The sequence below is a fragment of the Stylophora pistillata genome, chromosome 2, assembly GCF_964205215.1.
Source record: "Stylophora pistillata chromosome 2, jaStyPist1.2, whole genome shotgun sequence".
Classification (NCBI taxonomy): domain Eukaryota; kingdom Metazoa; phylum Cnidaria; class Anthozoa; order Scleractinia; family Pocilloporidae; genus Stylophora; species Stylophora pistillata.
In genome coordinates, this window is record NC_142520.1 from 35852670 (window position 1) to 35869913 (window position 17244).

Below are 17244 nucleotides of genomic sequence, written 5' to 3' on the forward strand. Positions count from 1 at the left end.
GCCACTCCTTTCAGCTGAAATTTAAATGAGTGCCCAGGTGCTTATTCAAGGAAATATGGCATGCGGAGGGTGAATTGTCGAACGAGGGAATGACGACGGAAAAGCTTGGAGTTTTCAGTATTTATTACGTAATAGTAATAGTTTACATTCTGAAGCTGTAAGAAAATTAATCACGTATCAATGATTTGAAATAATATATCAAAATGGAAAATGAAAGCTCCACGAAGTTGTATGAACTTACGTTTGGTAATGGTAATGGTAATGGTAATGGTAATGGTTTATTAGATATGAATTCGGCACTAAAATGAAATACTTCATATTTACAAGAAATTACAAAAAATATTTACAAATTAAATGAGACTATATAATTAAAAATTTTGCCGGGGGACTGGGTTACCGGCTCACAAGATTCTATTAACAAATTATTACAAATGTGATATAAGTCTATTTCGATAATTCATTAAGCTTTGACGTCATTGCGGGAAAAAAACTTATTTGAAATCGTTTTGTCCTACATTTAAAAAGAGTCAAGTTATTGCTGGAGCGCAGCTGGCGGCCGTGTGCGTCTAGTCTTTTCTGTGGAATTAATGATGACAACTGTGAGTTTTTAATTTTCTTGAACTGTTCGAGGCAAAGACGTTCCCTATTTTCTTCCAGTGTGGGGTAATTCAAAACATTACATACAGTTTTGTCAGAAATTAGTGGTTCGATTATCCTGAAAGCTCTTCTTTGTATCTGTTCTAAATTGTCCACAAGGTAAGATGGAAGGCTAGAATGCCATATCGGGCATGCGTACTCCAAAACAGAACTTATTAGAGCAGTATAGACACTAAGTAAATCCTTGGGTGGAAGGCCATTGCGGCGCAGGACACGAAGGATATAAAGTCGCTGAGCAGCTTTCTTTGTAATGCTAAGAATGTGACTACGCCATTTTAGATCATCCTGAATGAGCACTCCAAGGAGCTTGTGACTTTCTGCTACTTCGATTGAGGTGTTATTAATAGTCAACTGTAGTAGAGTGGCAGGGTTACGTAGGAAGCATATTCTGAGTTATTTGCACTTTTTTGGGTTCAATTTCATGTAATTTGAAGAACATCAGGTGGATATATCATCCAGGGTGGTTTGGATAGTTGATGAACCTTCTCGAGGTAGAAAGCTTGTCCAAGCTTGTCCAACATTAGAAGCCACAAAACAGAAAACAGCATTAAGCATCAAACCTTTAACGTCAACAAACAAAACCTTATCCGAACCGCAAAAACGCCTAGTCAATGAAAAACTAAAACTTCAGACAGTTCACGGAGGTCACGTCGTGGACTTTGACTGTCTCGTTCCAGTCCCCGTGGTTCTGGAGTCCGCGAGTCCGCGTAACAGAGGGAAAGTATAAGATGTTCATTAAGATGTTGGAAGGGGTATATTTACGTTTGACCTCTAATAATGTTTGCTCAATAATTACACAAGATATTCAGCCAAAAAAATCTAATTGTAGAATTTCTGGAGCTAGCTGTGTGAGGGATTTTCATGGTTTCCTCTGTGGCTACCACCTTGAACCTGCTCACCTTTTATGGATCCGAGGCAGCTTAATTTTGCTGGCTACTTTAAATTTGTTTCGCTTTCCAAAGACAGAAAAGTTCCTACTTCACTTACATCTGTTACATTTAAACTAATAGTTTTGGAGATGGGTTTTGGCGCAGACCTTACAACTATTTTTCGTCTCCCTTAAGCTAAGGATCAGAGGTTGGCCTGTGGAATAACCCTTACTTTCTTATGAGTAGTTTGTTCAGGATATTCGGTTGTTAACTGGCTCGAGGTCCTGTACAAGAAGAATGGGTTTTGGTTCAGAGCTCACAGCTGCATGTATTTTCCTCTCCCTTAGCGTTGGGAACAGAGGTTTCTTTTCGTTGGCCTATGGGATGGCTTTGACTTCCTCGTGAGTAGTTTTGTTTGGTTGTTGGAGTGTGGGCTCGTGCTCTTTACGAGGACGTCAGCTTTATTGAAGGGTATATTTGACCCTCAATCTCTCCTGGCACATCCACAATTTTGGTATCTTTTCCTCTTCTTGTTAATGCAGTCATTCTTTAGCTCTTGGAGAACAGTCTAATCGCTTGCATGCTTTCCATAGTCCGGTCGCCATTCTCAAAAACTGAGCCAGACTCTAACACATCTAGAGCATCTGAGAAGACAAAAGTTACAGTGTGGCAGTTTTCAGCAATTTAATTTTCTTCAGGGCTTTCAGAATGAATCTTTAATACTTGCAATTATAACTGTACAATTTTTCCGGCCGAGAACGACCATGGACTATCTTTCCGTTCGTTGCTAAATCTCCTACGAACTCTATTTTGAGAGAAAGAATATGCTTATTGTGATTTGCACCAAATTTGACTTTGTAAACATCCATCCACTTTCAGAGATTTGCACCTTCCCCTAGGATACAACGAAACATACTATATTGATGTGAAGGCGTATGTCTAGATGAGATTACTGTTAGATAACAAAGCGCAGTTCTATTGACAATTGTTTTCGCTGCCTTTTTTTGGAAGTTGACCAGTGGCTGTTGCTGAACATTGCTCAGTTTAAAGGCGTAATTTCTGTTAGCATGATAGGTGGTTGATTATAAATTAACTCATCCACAAGCAGGTGATCAAATCTGTCACAAAAACACTCTTGCAGACTGAATGGTTCATGTAATTACTCATTTAGTTACTTGGTGATAGATGTAGAATCCGTTTTTACATCAGTGTAGAACATGACATAGTTACAAACACAGATGATGAAATACAAAACCCTTAATAAGTGTATTTGCATTTATTAACAATATTAAATTTCTTGCTTGCTAGACTTCAACAGAAAGTGATCTATTACTGTGTAAATTTACCGAAAGTTTTACAAGTAACAGTGTTCAATAGGAGGGCGCGATGGCCTCATGGTTAGAGCGTTCGATTCCGGATTGAGTGGTCCGGGCTCGAGCCCTGGTCGGGGACATTGTGTTGTGTTCTTAGGCAAGACACTTTACTTTTGCAGTGCCTCTCTTCACCCAGGTGTTTAAATGGGTACTGGCAAATTTAAAGGAAAGGGGTAATTCTTCGAGGGACTAGCATCCCATCCAGGGGGGAGTAGGAATACACATAGTGGCTTCATGCCACGGAAACTGGAAAAGTCTTAACGGACTTATGCACTGTAAGAAGAAAGTCAATGGCAAAGGTTAAGACGATTGATTGTCATTACTATTTGAACCTTAAAAGCAGACTAGGTAACATGAGCGAATGCTTCAGCCTAAAATGTCTATAATTCTTTCTTTAAACAGATTTTTGATTTGTCTGAGGATATTGACTCTATTTTGGAAGAGGGAAGTGAGGTGATGTTTGAATGCTTAACCCAATCATCTGGAGGTTAGGGTTAGATTGAAGACTTGTAACTAATTAATAATAATAAATATAAGCAAACATGACCTTAGAGGGCACTTATGAGTAATTGAATAAAAACAATAGATGCCATCTTTCCTTCTCACTACAGTTTCCAAAAAGAAAACTAATTGATTAACAAAGTGGCTGCTCCAAAATATTATAAAAAGTTAGGATTTTCGACAGTTTGTTCTTGCAACGCAATACCATTTTTTTTCTTTAGTAAATAAACCCCTTCAGGTGGCTGGTATGTCGGCTGATAATATCCGCGGCCGGGAGATTGTCCTAGAAATAAATATTTGGCCCGGAAGTGAAGCTTCGAAGGGAATATTGTCAGCTCTCTTTTGTCACTATCGCAGGACCTTACAAACGAATTTGTTTTTCTTTCATATAAAGAGAAAGAACAAAAAAAGAAACTCTCGAGATGGTTTTTTTTCCACTGGCCTTTTTTCTTGTGGGCGGAAATAATCGGACAGATATCGACGAAGACGGGGGGGGGGGGGGTCAGTGACGTTACGCAACGTAGCCAAAAGAATCGCGTGAAAATTAATGGATTGGTGATAAAAGTATATTTTATTATGATTATCTCTATCTAACAGAGTGCGAGGGCTGTACTGGCAATATTCCCATGTGCGGCCCGAGCAAGATGGAGCTACTCAGGTTGTTAAGGAGTGTCTCGTATGGCGCTTGGGCCATGTTCGTTGATGTTTTCTTTATAATTCAATCCCTCACTTAAATTTAATGGGTTCTGCTTACTAATAATTCCTCGCCCTTTAGCAATTAAGACAGAACAAGCAACTTAGTAAAAGTTTTAAAATTAACAAAAGGTCTTTGTCGATCTGACTGCATGTTTTTCTTGATTACAATTTCTTACAGTATTTTTGCGTGAAGTTTTAATTCCAAACAAACAGACAAGATGCCAGTTTTCCCCTTGTTCATTACTACAACTATGCAGATGATAAGCAAATTGTTATGTAGATTTACTTTATGTTCTAAATTGTTGCAGTGGTCAAAGAAATCATTCCGTCGCAAGGATGTACTGAGGTAAGAAATTTTGTTGCTACTGCCTTCCTTTTAGGAAATTGTTGGCCGGTAATGTCATTATGTTATGCTGTCGTATAAGTCCTTAAACCTTCCCCCAAACCCCTCACGATTTTCAAAATGACAGACTATTGTTAGACTCGCGTAACCTCTCTCGTGACTTTTCTTGACTCGTGTAATTTGGTTCAGTTCCAACGCTATCTATCGATGAACGAATCTTATCCATTTTATTCGCATTCCTTTTTGGTTTTTGTGGAGTGCAGTTCGATTTCTGTTCAGGGTATCGCCTCTGCTTTTCGACTTTTCATCGATGGGAACGCAAAAGCTACCTCGTCAAATGTTCTTACATAATGTGCGTTGTACTCTGCCAGGTTGCTTTATTTCTTGGTATGTTGAAAATCTTTTTCCATGTAGTCATTCAATGGAGTTGGTTTTCCATTCCACCAAATATGCAGGGCGTAAAAGCGCAGAGTTTGTTCAAACAGTTGTTGAAGTATCGTATCCGCTTACAATCAATGCACATTAAATGCCACGGGTATTCTGGTTAATATCTTGCGTTGTCCCCGGACCAGTCAATTGTCCATTTTACAAATTCTGCTTTAACTATGCCCTCTTTTTGTAACAATTTTGGCTTCTATAAGAGCTGTGTATGAACCTCTCTTCATTTCATGTAGCATTGCTTTTTGTGTTGCCATATTCTCCAAAAGTATAGTAGTCATGCATTCGTTGACTGCCTCTTATTAAATTAATTGTAGTACTAAGGGCTTTGAGCTCAGAGTTTTGCCTGCAATGGCATATTTAATTTGCTAAGAATGTAGACCTGTTTGTTGCCGGTTGTCTTGTATATGTTGTGCTATTCAGCCTTGTGTGGAGTCTTTGATCGAGTTTAGGGAATATTTGATAATTATTCACAAATTTAAAGCTAAGGTAAGGTTAATAGTGGTGGATGTTTACCGAACCACGAAGCGAAATCACGGTTAAGAGCAAGCGTGGCGTGATAGCCCTCGGATGTAATTCGTCGGGTCGACGCATGCGTGACGTGACAGCCTTCGGATTGGGTCAACACTAATTTAATATGTGACATCGCTCGAGCAATCGACCTGAATTGGCTGTAAGGAGTGGCTATCCTTCGACCCGACAGTGCTTGTTGAGTTGTTCAATCATCGAACTATATTTTAAGATTTCGCAAAAAATTTTGAGAATAAAGGAAAAGACAGACCGGTACGGACTCCCTGTCTGGCTATTGTGGTCGTGTCGCATTATCAAATTTCTGACAGCTAAATCAGCGTGTTATCAAAGGGTCTCAAATTCATCCCAACACCCGTGACATACGAATGTCAAATCAGGCCAACTTTTGCGAGATCTGTTCGTAAGATGAATGCGCCTCCATTACACCTTTTACGGACAAAACAAAGAACCAAATCCATTTCATATCAGACTGGATGCCACCGGTTCAGCCTATTATTGCCCTTGAGAGCTAACTTGCAGAGATTACTGTGCCCAGGCCATAAAACAATTTGTAACACCTTAAGGTCACGGTGCCAAAAGAGTTGAAAAACAACTCTGCTTTAAACCCTCGTAAAAGCAACACAACAGCAGTCATGAATAAGACAGAAAAAAAAAAAAAAAAAAAGAAGGGGCCACATTGCAACTCGACAACAGAATTCACTACAAACTTTTCAAAGCACCGACAGAAAAAATATGCAGGAAAGGGTAACTGAGATATTGACCAAATGCGTCGGGGAAAACACATCAATGACATGACTAAGAAATGGCTTTCACAAACTCCCAACCGCCTAGATATACAATCAGCCCTTGCTGAAAACAATTTTTATGTAACATCCGATCATCTCTTACAAAAAGGGAAAATCCCTGACGACACTATTGTGAGACCAAAAATACAACTGAAAGGCGATAATGCGACGCGACCACAAAAGCCACATAGGGAGTCCTATCCGGTCTGTCTTTACCTTTATACTCTGATTGGCTAATAAACAATAAAGCTGCGTCGTGTCTCACTCATGTGCATAACCGTGAATTCTTCCCTTTAATATCCACCATTTCACTGACCTCCGGTTCTCTTTCGTGTCTGGACATAAACGATAAAGGAACACTTTCTTTTGAATACTGACAGACAGATATACGCTTCTGCATCCTTTTGGGCCAGAAATTGCCTAGAAACTACAAGGGATTGAGCTTTCAGGCCAACTTCGCGAACATTGCCACTGTGCCTTTAAAAAGAGATGGTCCAGCCCTGACTGGAAATATTAGTAAGTAGATATCAAATATAGTTGAACCTCCTGCTAACTTGGACAAGATATGGCTGATTTCCCCTGGATTTGGCCCCATTTACTATCAACAAACTCGAATTTGTTTAACTCAAACTCTCCTTTAACTAATGTTACTTCCCTTTGGCTCAAATTGCTCCTAATAACTCAAACTTTAAATGATGCCGTAGCTTTATAAACGTAAAAATGTCAGAACATAGCTGATTGACACGTCCCTGTCTTCAGTTGCATGCTAACATTAATTAAAACGTAACAAGTTAAGCTAAGTTCCCAAACTTAACGTTCTTATGAAACAAATTAAATGTACCGAAAGACTGTTTATGGGAAAGAATGGTAAAGATGTGAATCCTTTTTATTTATTCAAAGGGGAATTGAAATGCAGTACAAATCCCGGGAACTTGAACCATTTTTCGATTCCCATGGGAGTTCGTGTCAGCGAGGTTTTATAGTAGGTAGTTTGGAAAATATAGAATGCCGGAATTCGGAACCGGAATCGGAATACTCGGAATTCCCGGAATTACCGAAAAATGATAAATTTTAAGAAAATAAAAGTAAATAAATAAATAAATAAGAATATTGATGATTAAAAATTAATGGTAAGTTCACAAAAGTTTAATACGGAATATTTCTCTGAGGATCCCCGAAAAAAACACTTACCGGTTCACGGAGATGCACGCTTTAGAATTAGAAAAAGGTCTGCGTCAGGCCAGTAGCCCATACAGCCTAAGCGACGAAATATTTCTACTCTCCCTTCACCCTGGATGGGATGCTAGTCCATCACATGGTTACTCCTCGTTTTAAATTCGCCTCCACACAGTAACACACCTGTTGGATGTCTAAGGCGCCATGACCATTAGGCCGCCACGCTTTTCCAGCCGGAACCATTGTACTGATGGAATCTTTTGAACAAGGTTTATATTTAAAGGTATATATTCAAGGTATATATAATAAACGCGAAAAGGTGTCGAGTAACTGACGATCTCTCAATTTTAACTGTAGACGGCTGGTCTTAATGGTTCCTGCTTTGATAGCTCTCAGTGTGTGGCTAATAATTATTTAAGGTAGAGTATTAATTTTTAATAGTTTGGAGCTTTTTACAATTCAGCTATTAAACTGAGTGGAAATATTGCATTTGTTTAATCTTCTGCAATGGTTCCGGCTGGAAAAGCGTGGCGGCCTAACGGTCATGGCTCCCGAGACATCATACAGGTGTGTAAATGGGTGGAGGCGAATTTAAAATGGGGAGTAACCATGTGATGGACTAACATCCCATCCAGGCGTAAGGAAGAGTAGAAATATTTTATCGCTTAGGCTGTATGGACTACTGGCCTGACGCTGACTTTTTTAATTCTAATACGTGCATCTCCATGAACAGTGCCGGTAAGTGTTTTTTTTTGGGACCCTCAGCGAAAAATTTCGTGTTAAATTATTTGATTAGGTTGTGAACTTACCATTAATTTTTAATCTTCAATATTCTTATTTATTTATTTATTTATTTACTTTTATTTTTTTAAATTTATTATTTTTTGGTCATTCCGGGAATTCCGGGTATTCCGAGTATTCCGGTTCCGGTTCCGAATTCCGGCATTCTATGTTTTCCAAACTACTTTTACAGTACTGTAGATGCCAAGCAGTATAGGCTCTAATATCCGTAGAGGAGAAAAAAACTTAGCTGTGTCAAAATCAAAGAAGGATTGCTTAATCCAAATTTTGTTTCTGACCCCCACCTTTAACACTAAACATCACCAGACAATGATTATAATTTTTTTTAGCCATCTAAAAGTATTATTAGTATGTAACTAAGGCTCCAGTTTTACATTTCAAATTTTACTCAAAATTTGTAAATAACTAATAAATTTATCTTCAAACTTCTTTAGATTAAGTAACTAAGTAGTGTCCCCAATTAGTTTTTACACCTGTAAAGCTAACTACATTGACACTTGAACAAAGTTTTCATTCATTCATTGATTAAACGACAGAGTATCACTAGCTATAATTGATGATAATAGCCCATTTCCGAATTACCCTTGGCCTCATTTTCAAAAAGAGTCCTGGTGCTCATCCTTACATATGATTATAAGTTTTCATTCACATGCAAATTAAACTCATTTCATAAGAATGGTTGAGCACCAGGCCTCGTTTTGAAAAAGAGGCCAAAAGTAATTCGGAAATGGCCTATTCTTATGGATAGTTAATCTATTTTGGATATTAAATCTACTGATATTACTGAGGTCGCATTTAATTTTTGTTAGTTTCTTCTTTGGCCGGAAAAGTGAAGGTAACTCTGGAGTATAAAGGTTCAAATGGAAAATCAATTGGTTTTACCTACTTTGAATTTACCAAGAACTCTGAAAGAGTCATACTTGAAGAGATCTCGAAAGTTAGGATGAGCCAAGATGCAATGTACAAGACGGTTAATAGTCTTGCTGTATCGAGAAGCAGTGGTGTTCAACAAGAAACCCCTCCTGGTGCAAGAGGAACAGGTGTTGGTATGTATTACTGTAAAGTATCATGCACAACTTGAATTTGTAATTTTACTATCATGGCTTCAATTGAAATTTTTGTTATGAGTAATGGATACCGTAGTATTTGAATGTGCGTCACATCTGCTAAGGTCTAGGGTGGCAGGTAAGAAATGGTACTGAAAACGTTATGGTATCATAATAACCCTTGATTGCCCTTCACGAAGGAATGTATTTTATTTATAAAGACCCATTGCTCCACCACAAAGGCTGGCAGGCTACCTTAAAGTGTTGAATCACTTCAGTGACCTTGATTAAGGATTCATAAAATGCAATGGAACCCAATTTTTACAGTGTGTGAAACCATAATTCGTGAACTCCTGTGATGATATTTGGCCAACTGGAATTACTAAATTAAATATCGTAATGGTTCGGAACAAATTCATCTTTTAGGATCATCGGAAAAAAGTTTTGATAGTTTTTTAACCTCGGCTAAACGAGTCTCTTCCGTCTGGAGAAATCTTCTCAATTACATACCGTATGTGGACAAACAAAACATTAGGGGTGACTTCTTTACGACATTAACTGCTTTTCTTATGGAATTCATTGATGGCTTGGTCTTCTCATATTGAATAGAAGTGTATTCCATTGCCTCTTCGCAACATTCTGAGATTCACCAAACTACTCAATGTAACCTCTCGCCTTCTTCCTCTTCGCCTTACACTAGAGTTCTCTATCAGATCTCTAGTGCAAATGCGTTGTAAAGTAAGAGCGCTTTTATATAAAGTGTCGAAAGACGTAACGCTGGTTTCCCTTCAATGCGCTTTGATTGGTTTAGAAGACTCCCGCTACTCTCTCAACCAGTTAGTTGCAAAACTAATAGCAATCGTGACATGGTCACTCGCGTCTCCTCGCGCTTGTCCGTGCTTTGAGTTCTCTTTGTGTCCTTGTGATATTTTTCTGTTCTCTAATTGGCTGATGTGTTTACGGTAGTTTTGGTATTACGATACTCAAATAAAACCTTCTCATTAATTTACATTTGGTCTTGTAACCTAACATTGCATATGGTTATTTTACTAGGATCGTCCAATATGAATAAGAGGAATGATGCTCTACCTGAAGAAATTCTTACACTACTTGTGTACAAAGCTGCCGAAATAGAAGGCCGCGAGTTTCTCGAAATGGTTTTCAGCACTTCAGTTGGAAGAGTATTATTTAATCACTACAGAAACAATTTGACATTACCTGAAGATGTTGCTAGAGCAAATGGACATACCATCTTGGGAGATTTCCTTGAGGATGTGAATGAAAGGTAAGAATTATGTATTTCTTTGCTGGGTTGGTTATTTAAAGCCTTCTTGCCACCAGAAAAGTAATGCTGACATTATAGATGGTGAGAAAAGTCAATGATTTTCAGATAATACGATAAACTTGGACAACCCTGTTACCTTCATAATGGACTCCAAATCGGATCGAGAGATTATGGCTACTGTGTTCCTGTTTTCTCGTGTTCCTGTCAATACACGTTATTCTCTCAGAGTGTCTTCCTCCAACCATACGTTTTATATGCAATTTATTCGAGGGCTTTTTTTTTTCTTTTATCAATTGTCTTTATTCACTTTTAATTTGCACAAAACAATACAGTACAATACGTAAAACACTCAAAGTATTTACGGGAATAACAATGCTTACGTTATTTACAATGCTGACACTGTTTCTATTTATAGTTATCGCTACTCACGTTAAAGACTGCTTAGGGTTCAGATTATATGATACAAACACTACTTAGATTATGATTTTTTAAATAATTAGCCTACTCCACATACGATGCAATTCCGTTTCTACTTATTCTAGATCAGGCAGTTATTTCAATTAATGAGAGGTAGACTGCACCAGCACCACATCACAGACACAATGCAAATACTTCAATTAGGTTTCTGAGCGGAAGGTTGTTAAAAACTTAAATAGATAATGCAGATTTTGAATGAACCAACCACACATTCTCTCTGCGCAATATCAGAAAAGTAAATAAATAAAAACAAATAGATAAATAGAAAAAATCATTTTGATAATGGTTCTCATCTTTTCTTAAAATCTTGAAGCTTCTTGTTTCTTGAGGTAATGAGCCTTTCAGTCTCCTGCTTAGATTCTACTTTTTGTAAAAACAAGGTAAAGTTGTAGGCTAATTTGTGATGCAATGTTTCTGAAATGTTACTGAAGTCGTAAGAATTTGCAGTAGCGCTCAGCAGGACTGTCTACGTTACATCATTTTCTTACTCATACAGGCTATCAAAGGAAGTTTGCAGAGGAGACAACTATGAAACCATTGATTGGTTAGAGCTTAAGTATGCCGTGGACAAGAAAATTTGTCTACCCAGTAAGTTTTCACTTTGATCATAAGATACAGGTACGAAGCACAGCATATCGTGTGGAGTCGAAGTTTATTGCAAACAGTGAATACTGCTACACAGATCATCAACAGCTCCTTTTATTTTTTATTTTTATTTCTATTTTTTATTTTTATTTTTCACTACGGGTTTTGGGATATCTATACTCGTTCCTGGCCCGTCCCAAACCAGGAGATCATGAAATAGATGTAACCCTATTGTCAGGAACTTTTAAATTTTTTTTTTATTAGCTGGCGGGTTCCACGGTATAAGTGTAGCAAGAAGTAAGTTATAGCAGACCATAGCTGTTGTCTTACTTGTTCACGCCAGGTGCTAATGATGCCCAAGCGGTAAGTTCTCCAGTTGATGATGTGAACCAGAGTGGCTACGAAGCAGATGATGAAGCATCATCGTTGCCATCACCCGCTGACACTAACGCGAATGGTAGCGAAATGCATGATTCAGAACATGGAGATATAGAGCAAATTACATCAGGTGATTGTGAAGGTTCTTCTCCTTGAGATTTTTTCTCTGCCAATTCTACTCTTGAGTTATTGGTGTGCTATCACTTAGGCTTTCAAAATCATTTCAACAGGGCTTTTGTTCATTTTTATTTACTTATTTTAGTTATTAATATGATGAAACGACCATATGTGAACAAAGTTCTGCGATCATGCGATTGGAATGTGTCCAATAATGCTATGCAAGCGGCATGATACCAAGACAACCAGTTGTTTATCAACTTTTACACGTGCGTGTGTTTTGACAAGATGGAAGATGAATGTGACACGGAGCAGTTTATGGAAGAAATTAGAAAATACGATTGTTTGTTCAATCGCCTTGGCAAAGAATTCTCTCTTTCTTAAGACTTTCTGCACCAAGAAGCGACGTTTCTTCTTTGATCTGGCGGCGATTCTCCGTTTAATTAAAGACAACAGAAGCAGAATGTTAAGACCTATTAATTAAAAGTTCAGCGTCCTTTGCGTTTATGTTGGTTGACTGGAGTTACATTGTACTGCCACTGAATGGTAAACCATGGACTTGGTTGTCACAGATCGCTGCGATCGGCTGCGATCATATGTGAACATGCTATTCGCGATCTTCGCTTGAGTGGTTTCAGCGATCGTCTGCGATCGTCTGCGCTTATATGTGAACCAGGCTTTACGCAGGAAGTAACGTAGGTCGTGGTTCTGAAGACGACAGTTTCATGGCGGACAAGAGGGCAAAGAAGGGAGCTAAGAATTATTGCGCAGCCGGTGGCCCCAATAAAGTGAATTGCTCCAACAAGAAGAGGAGAACCAGTGCAGCCTGCATCGTGGTACATCCATCGTGTTTAGGGCGTATTGAAGAGTTTACGCCGGGCAGCGATTGGAAAAATTATGTGGAGCGACTCGAAATGTTCTTTGAAGTTAACAGTGTACCGACAGATAAGCGTGCACCGAGCATACTTACATTGATGGGTAGTAAGATGTATGCTTTGTTGAGGTCCATTTCAGCGCCGAGGAGACCGAAGGAATTAAATTTCGCGGAAATTGTGGATATTCTGGCTCAGCATGTGGATCCAAAACCGATAATTAACGCGGAAAGATACAAGTTCCACAAAGCCGAACAGGAAGAGTCGGAAACGATTAGGCAGTACCTCGCCAAGGTAAAAAAAGTTTGCGGAGACCTGCGAATTTGGCCTTCATCGCAAGGAAGCCATTCGAGACCGGTTTGTTTGTGGTTTGCGTTCACAGTCAATTCAACGCGAGTTACTTGCTGAAGCGACGCTGACATTACAAACGGCAGTGGAGAGAGCCTGTGCTAGTGAGTTAACGGAAAAGGAAGCCTCAGGATTTCATGGTTCCGCCCATGATGTCAAGAAAATCGAGGGAACTTTTCCCGAGTGCTTCAGGTGTGGTAAAACTAACCATTCTCCGGAAAAATGTTTTCATCGTAAAGCACAGTGCCATGGATGGCAGAAGTTTGGCCACATTATACTTAAGTGTCCGGAGAAGCGTGCACCTAAAGCCAATGCTGGAGAAAGTAAGAAAAGTAGGAAGAAGAGGAAAAAGAAACCCGGTGGAGTCCATAGCGTTGAAGAAACGGTGACGATGGCTGAACCAGTAGACAAGTCCGCCTGGCCTATGTTCACCGTAGTCGATTCCCAGCGAAGATGTAAAGAATTGATCGTGCCAGTACTGATTGATGGAAAGTCAGTGGACTTAGAGCTGGATACTGGTGCTTCTATGACGATCATTCCGAATCATGTTTGGTCGGGTGTATTGGCAGCGAAGTCTTTGCGGCAAACTGACGTGAGACTGAAGAGTTATTCAGGGCATGAAATTCCAGTTCTTAGGGAGGCGAAAGTCCAGGTGTCGTATGGCGATCAACAAGCCTGCTTTCCAGTTATTGTCACGACTGGTGATGGTCCAGCACTTATGGGACGAAATTGGTTGTCCGTTCTTCGACTTAACTGGAAGCAGATCAAGCAGATTTCCCTAGAGCCATGCGACAGAGTAGAAAGTTTGGTTTCTAAGTACGCATCACTGTTTGATGGGGGCCTGGGCACTATCAAGGGAGTGAGGCCCGACTGGCTTTCCCTTTACGAAGAAGTATAATATGATAACGAATGTAAAAGACTCGTTATCTGAATTCCTGTTTTTTTATTTTTGCAGACGTAACAAAGTCCCGTAGCAGTTTACCTCAGCCCATGCAACCAATACCTGAAGAACAGCCAGAGGAGGTGTTCAGTGTGAAATATGGTTCAGCTTCGGATATGCACTGGCAACTGGACGACACAAAAAGTGCTATTTACAAGTATTTATTGGAGTACGGTCGAAAAGAGTTTCCGTCCCACAAGAAAACTCTAAAACAGCTTAAAAATAACCTGGCGCGGTTGAAAGATGAGGATCAACTCCGTGAGACACTCACGGGTGTGACGGAAGAAAGATCGAGTCCTTTTCACGCACTCATCGCTGAAGTTGCGAGTCACGTAATCGTTGCAAACGTGCGTTTGAAACTGCCAGGTCTGCGGAAGTTTTTCACCGATGGCATTGGGAAGCACGTTTTGAATTCTGTGGAGAGGAAACATTCTTGTTTGATAGAGATACTTGACGACAAGACACGGGCTGACCTCAGTGACGAGATCCAAACTTGCTTTGACAGTGCCTTAGCTGAGTTTGAGAGGATCTCGGATGTTTTCAAAACACATGTTAGTATACAACCTGAGTTAATACAACACACTATGAGGGGGGATGGGGTAGAGAAGAATGAGGGGGGAGGAGTAGAGAAGAATGAGGGGGAGGAGTAGAGTCATCCTCCTCTAAGAACATCGAGAAAACAAAACAAAAACAAAAAAACAAAGCAAAACACCAGGCCCCGGTTGTTTGAAAGTTGGATAACACTATCCACCGGATAAAGCTCTAGCCAGTGGATAACGTTAGCGATTTACCCGTTGGAGAGCGTTATCTGCTCTTTATACAACTGGGGCCTGGGGCCCGTTTCTCGAAAGTCCCGGTAAATTAACGGGCCCATAAAGCTGTTCTGTTTTTATTCAAAATGGGTATTTCAAAATTTTGAAAATGATACAGTAAAGCTATCAATTAAAGAAACAAAAAGGACTGGTTTGGGTGCCAGAAATTGCTTTGCTATTCTTTAAATATTGATTTTAAAACATGGCTTCGGACCCGTTAAGTTACCGGGACTTTCGAGAAACGGACCCCAGACCCGTTGTGCATAACGCTTACCACTAGGTGACTACATCACCCACGCTGTTTTGTAGGCGAATGCGAATGTCGCGACAACCCGGTACTAAAACAGCTGTTGAACAATGGAAGATTTTTTTCTAACGACGGTACTTATTTTACAGATGGGTTCGCCCGAAGTTGTGGACGAGAATGTTTGGCGCGAGAGGAGCTGGAAACGAACCCCCCATGAACTATCAGAAGATTCCAGTCGGAGCACATGGATAAAGAACACACAGATATGCGTGTGCATGGGTGATGTGACGAAAGAAATGACTGACTCATTGTTGATCATGAATACCAATACACTGGAGCTGAAGAAAGGTGGTCAGTTGAACAAAGATATAGACCGCACTGCAGGTCCGTCTGTCCGTAAAGAGTGCAAGCGTATCATTTCCAGAGATGGAGCGCAGTTCCCCGGCAACATAGTAATGACAGGAGCTGGGGATCTCCCTTGTAAGAATCTAATACATGTCATCGCTTACCCAGGTTCTCCGCAGATCCTGGACCTTCAGATGGGTGTGAAAATGGGCCTTAAGTTCGCAGATGAAAGAGGAATGGGTTCTATAGTTCTGCCAGCGATAGGCGTGGGGGCCATGGGACTGTCACCAACAAACTCAGCCCGGGTTCTTACAAGGGCAATTCTGAGCTTTCTTGAGTCGCCTCCACGGACAATCAGAGAGATAAGAATTGTCCTATTCAACGAAAGTCTGTTTTCGACGTTTCACGATGAGATGAAAAATGAATTCGCCCCCATTCAAGCCCTTGAGGGCTTTCTCCCACTTTCTATGCCCCCTAAGGAGGAAGACTGCATAACTGCGATGACTCCTGTGGATGTCGCATTTCATGAAGGGTACGGAAACACTCCGCCGATTGCGACGGCGGAGTTTCGAGTGTATGGCAAAGACAAGAAGTGTGTTACCACTGTCATGAACAGTTTACGTGGGAAGTTTGTGAAATATTGCACAGTCCAAAAAGTAACTCACCAAGAGGTGCCTCGTTTGATTCAAAGCTGCTGGGCATGGCTTCGACATTTGGGATCAAAACATGACACGGACCTTAAGAAAGATGAGCACAACAGTACTATTGTTGTAAGCGGGAATTGGGACGATGTTTGTTTGGTTGTGAGTTGCATTCGGCAGAAAATCGATCGGCTCATTGAAAATCAGCAAGTACTTGAAAAGCGTAAATTGATGGCGCAATACGTGCAGTGGCACTATGTTATTCTTGACCGGGAGATTGCTGTCAACGAGAAAGTCAGCTCAACGATTGAAGAGGCTTGGACTAAGAAACAAGATGGAGTTGCATTCTGTATGAGTAATAACACTTACAAAGTGGACTTTAAGTCTATGACCGTTGTGTCGAGTGACATGAAATATCCACCCCTCCGGTTAAGTCGCAAGTTACACACAGAAACTGGTACGCTTTCGTGCTTAAGATGCTTTATGTTGTGAGTGTGAGGGAGTCTCTTTGTCAAGTTTTTTCCCTTTCGGTCTCGTCAGGCAACGCATTTTGATTGGTTCTTACTTATGATTTATCAGAGGACAAACGCGTAGATGATGTCACCAGCGTCAAGATTTTGCCTTTTAACAAATGGTAAACATCGCAGCGTACACTATTGAGTTATGGACGCACGCGGGAGGGTTGCTGCTAAACACAAAAGATGCACGAGAGTCGCACGAGGCGGTAGCCGAGAGCGTCTCTAACTTCTTGAGTGCCTAGCAAACCTCCCAAGTGCAACCATAACTCAATAGTGTTCGCTGTGTTGTTTACCATTTGTTTTATAACATAACATTGGTACATTGTAGCAAAAGAGTTCCCTTTTATTTAACACTGAAACCATACGGACCAGAAAAAGACAAGCGCGCGGAAACTATTTTTTGCATTTGCTCACGCGAGCAGCGTACACCCATGGGCAAATGTTGGACTCTGAATTGACCAAT

General features: G+C 40.1%; 1 protein-coding gene across 4 annotated transcripts in view; it reads left to right on the forward strand.

Annotated features, from left to right (window-relative positions):
- Nucleotides 1-17244, forward strand: part of LOC111338552 (uncharacterized) — a 48881-nt gene that overhangs the window by 29048 nt on the left and 2589 nt on the right. For 3 of the 4 annotated variants that reach the window (XM_088749783.1, XM_088749782.1, XM_088749784.1), the window contains exons 13-21: nt 3302-3386; nt 4405-4442; nt 6574-6709; nt 8980-9216; nt 10270-10501; nt 11475-11566; nt 11907-12071; nt 14234-14769; nt 15427-16720. In XM_088749783.1, coding sequence (XP_088605909.1) covers nt 3302-3386; nt 4405-4442; nt 6574-6709; nt 8980-9216; nt 10270-10501; nt 11475-11566; nt 11907-12071; nt 14234-14769; nt 15427-16720 — 2815 coding nt within the window. Of the gene's footprint in view, nt 1-3301; nt 3387-4404; nt 4443-6573; nt 6710-8979; nt 9217-10269; nt 10502-11474; nt 11567-11906; nt 12072-14233; nt 14770-15426; nt 16752-17244 lie in introns of all 4 variants that reach the window. The other variant, XR_015996875.1, reaches the window with a different exon arrangement.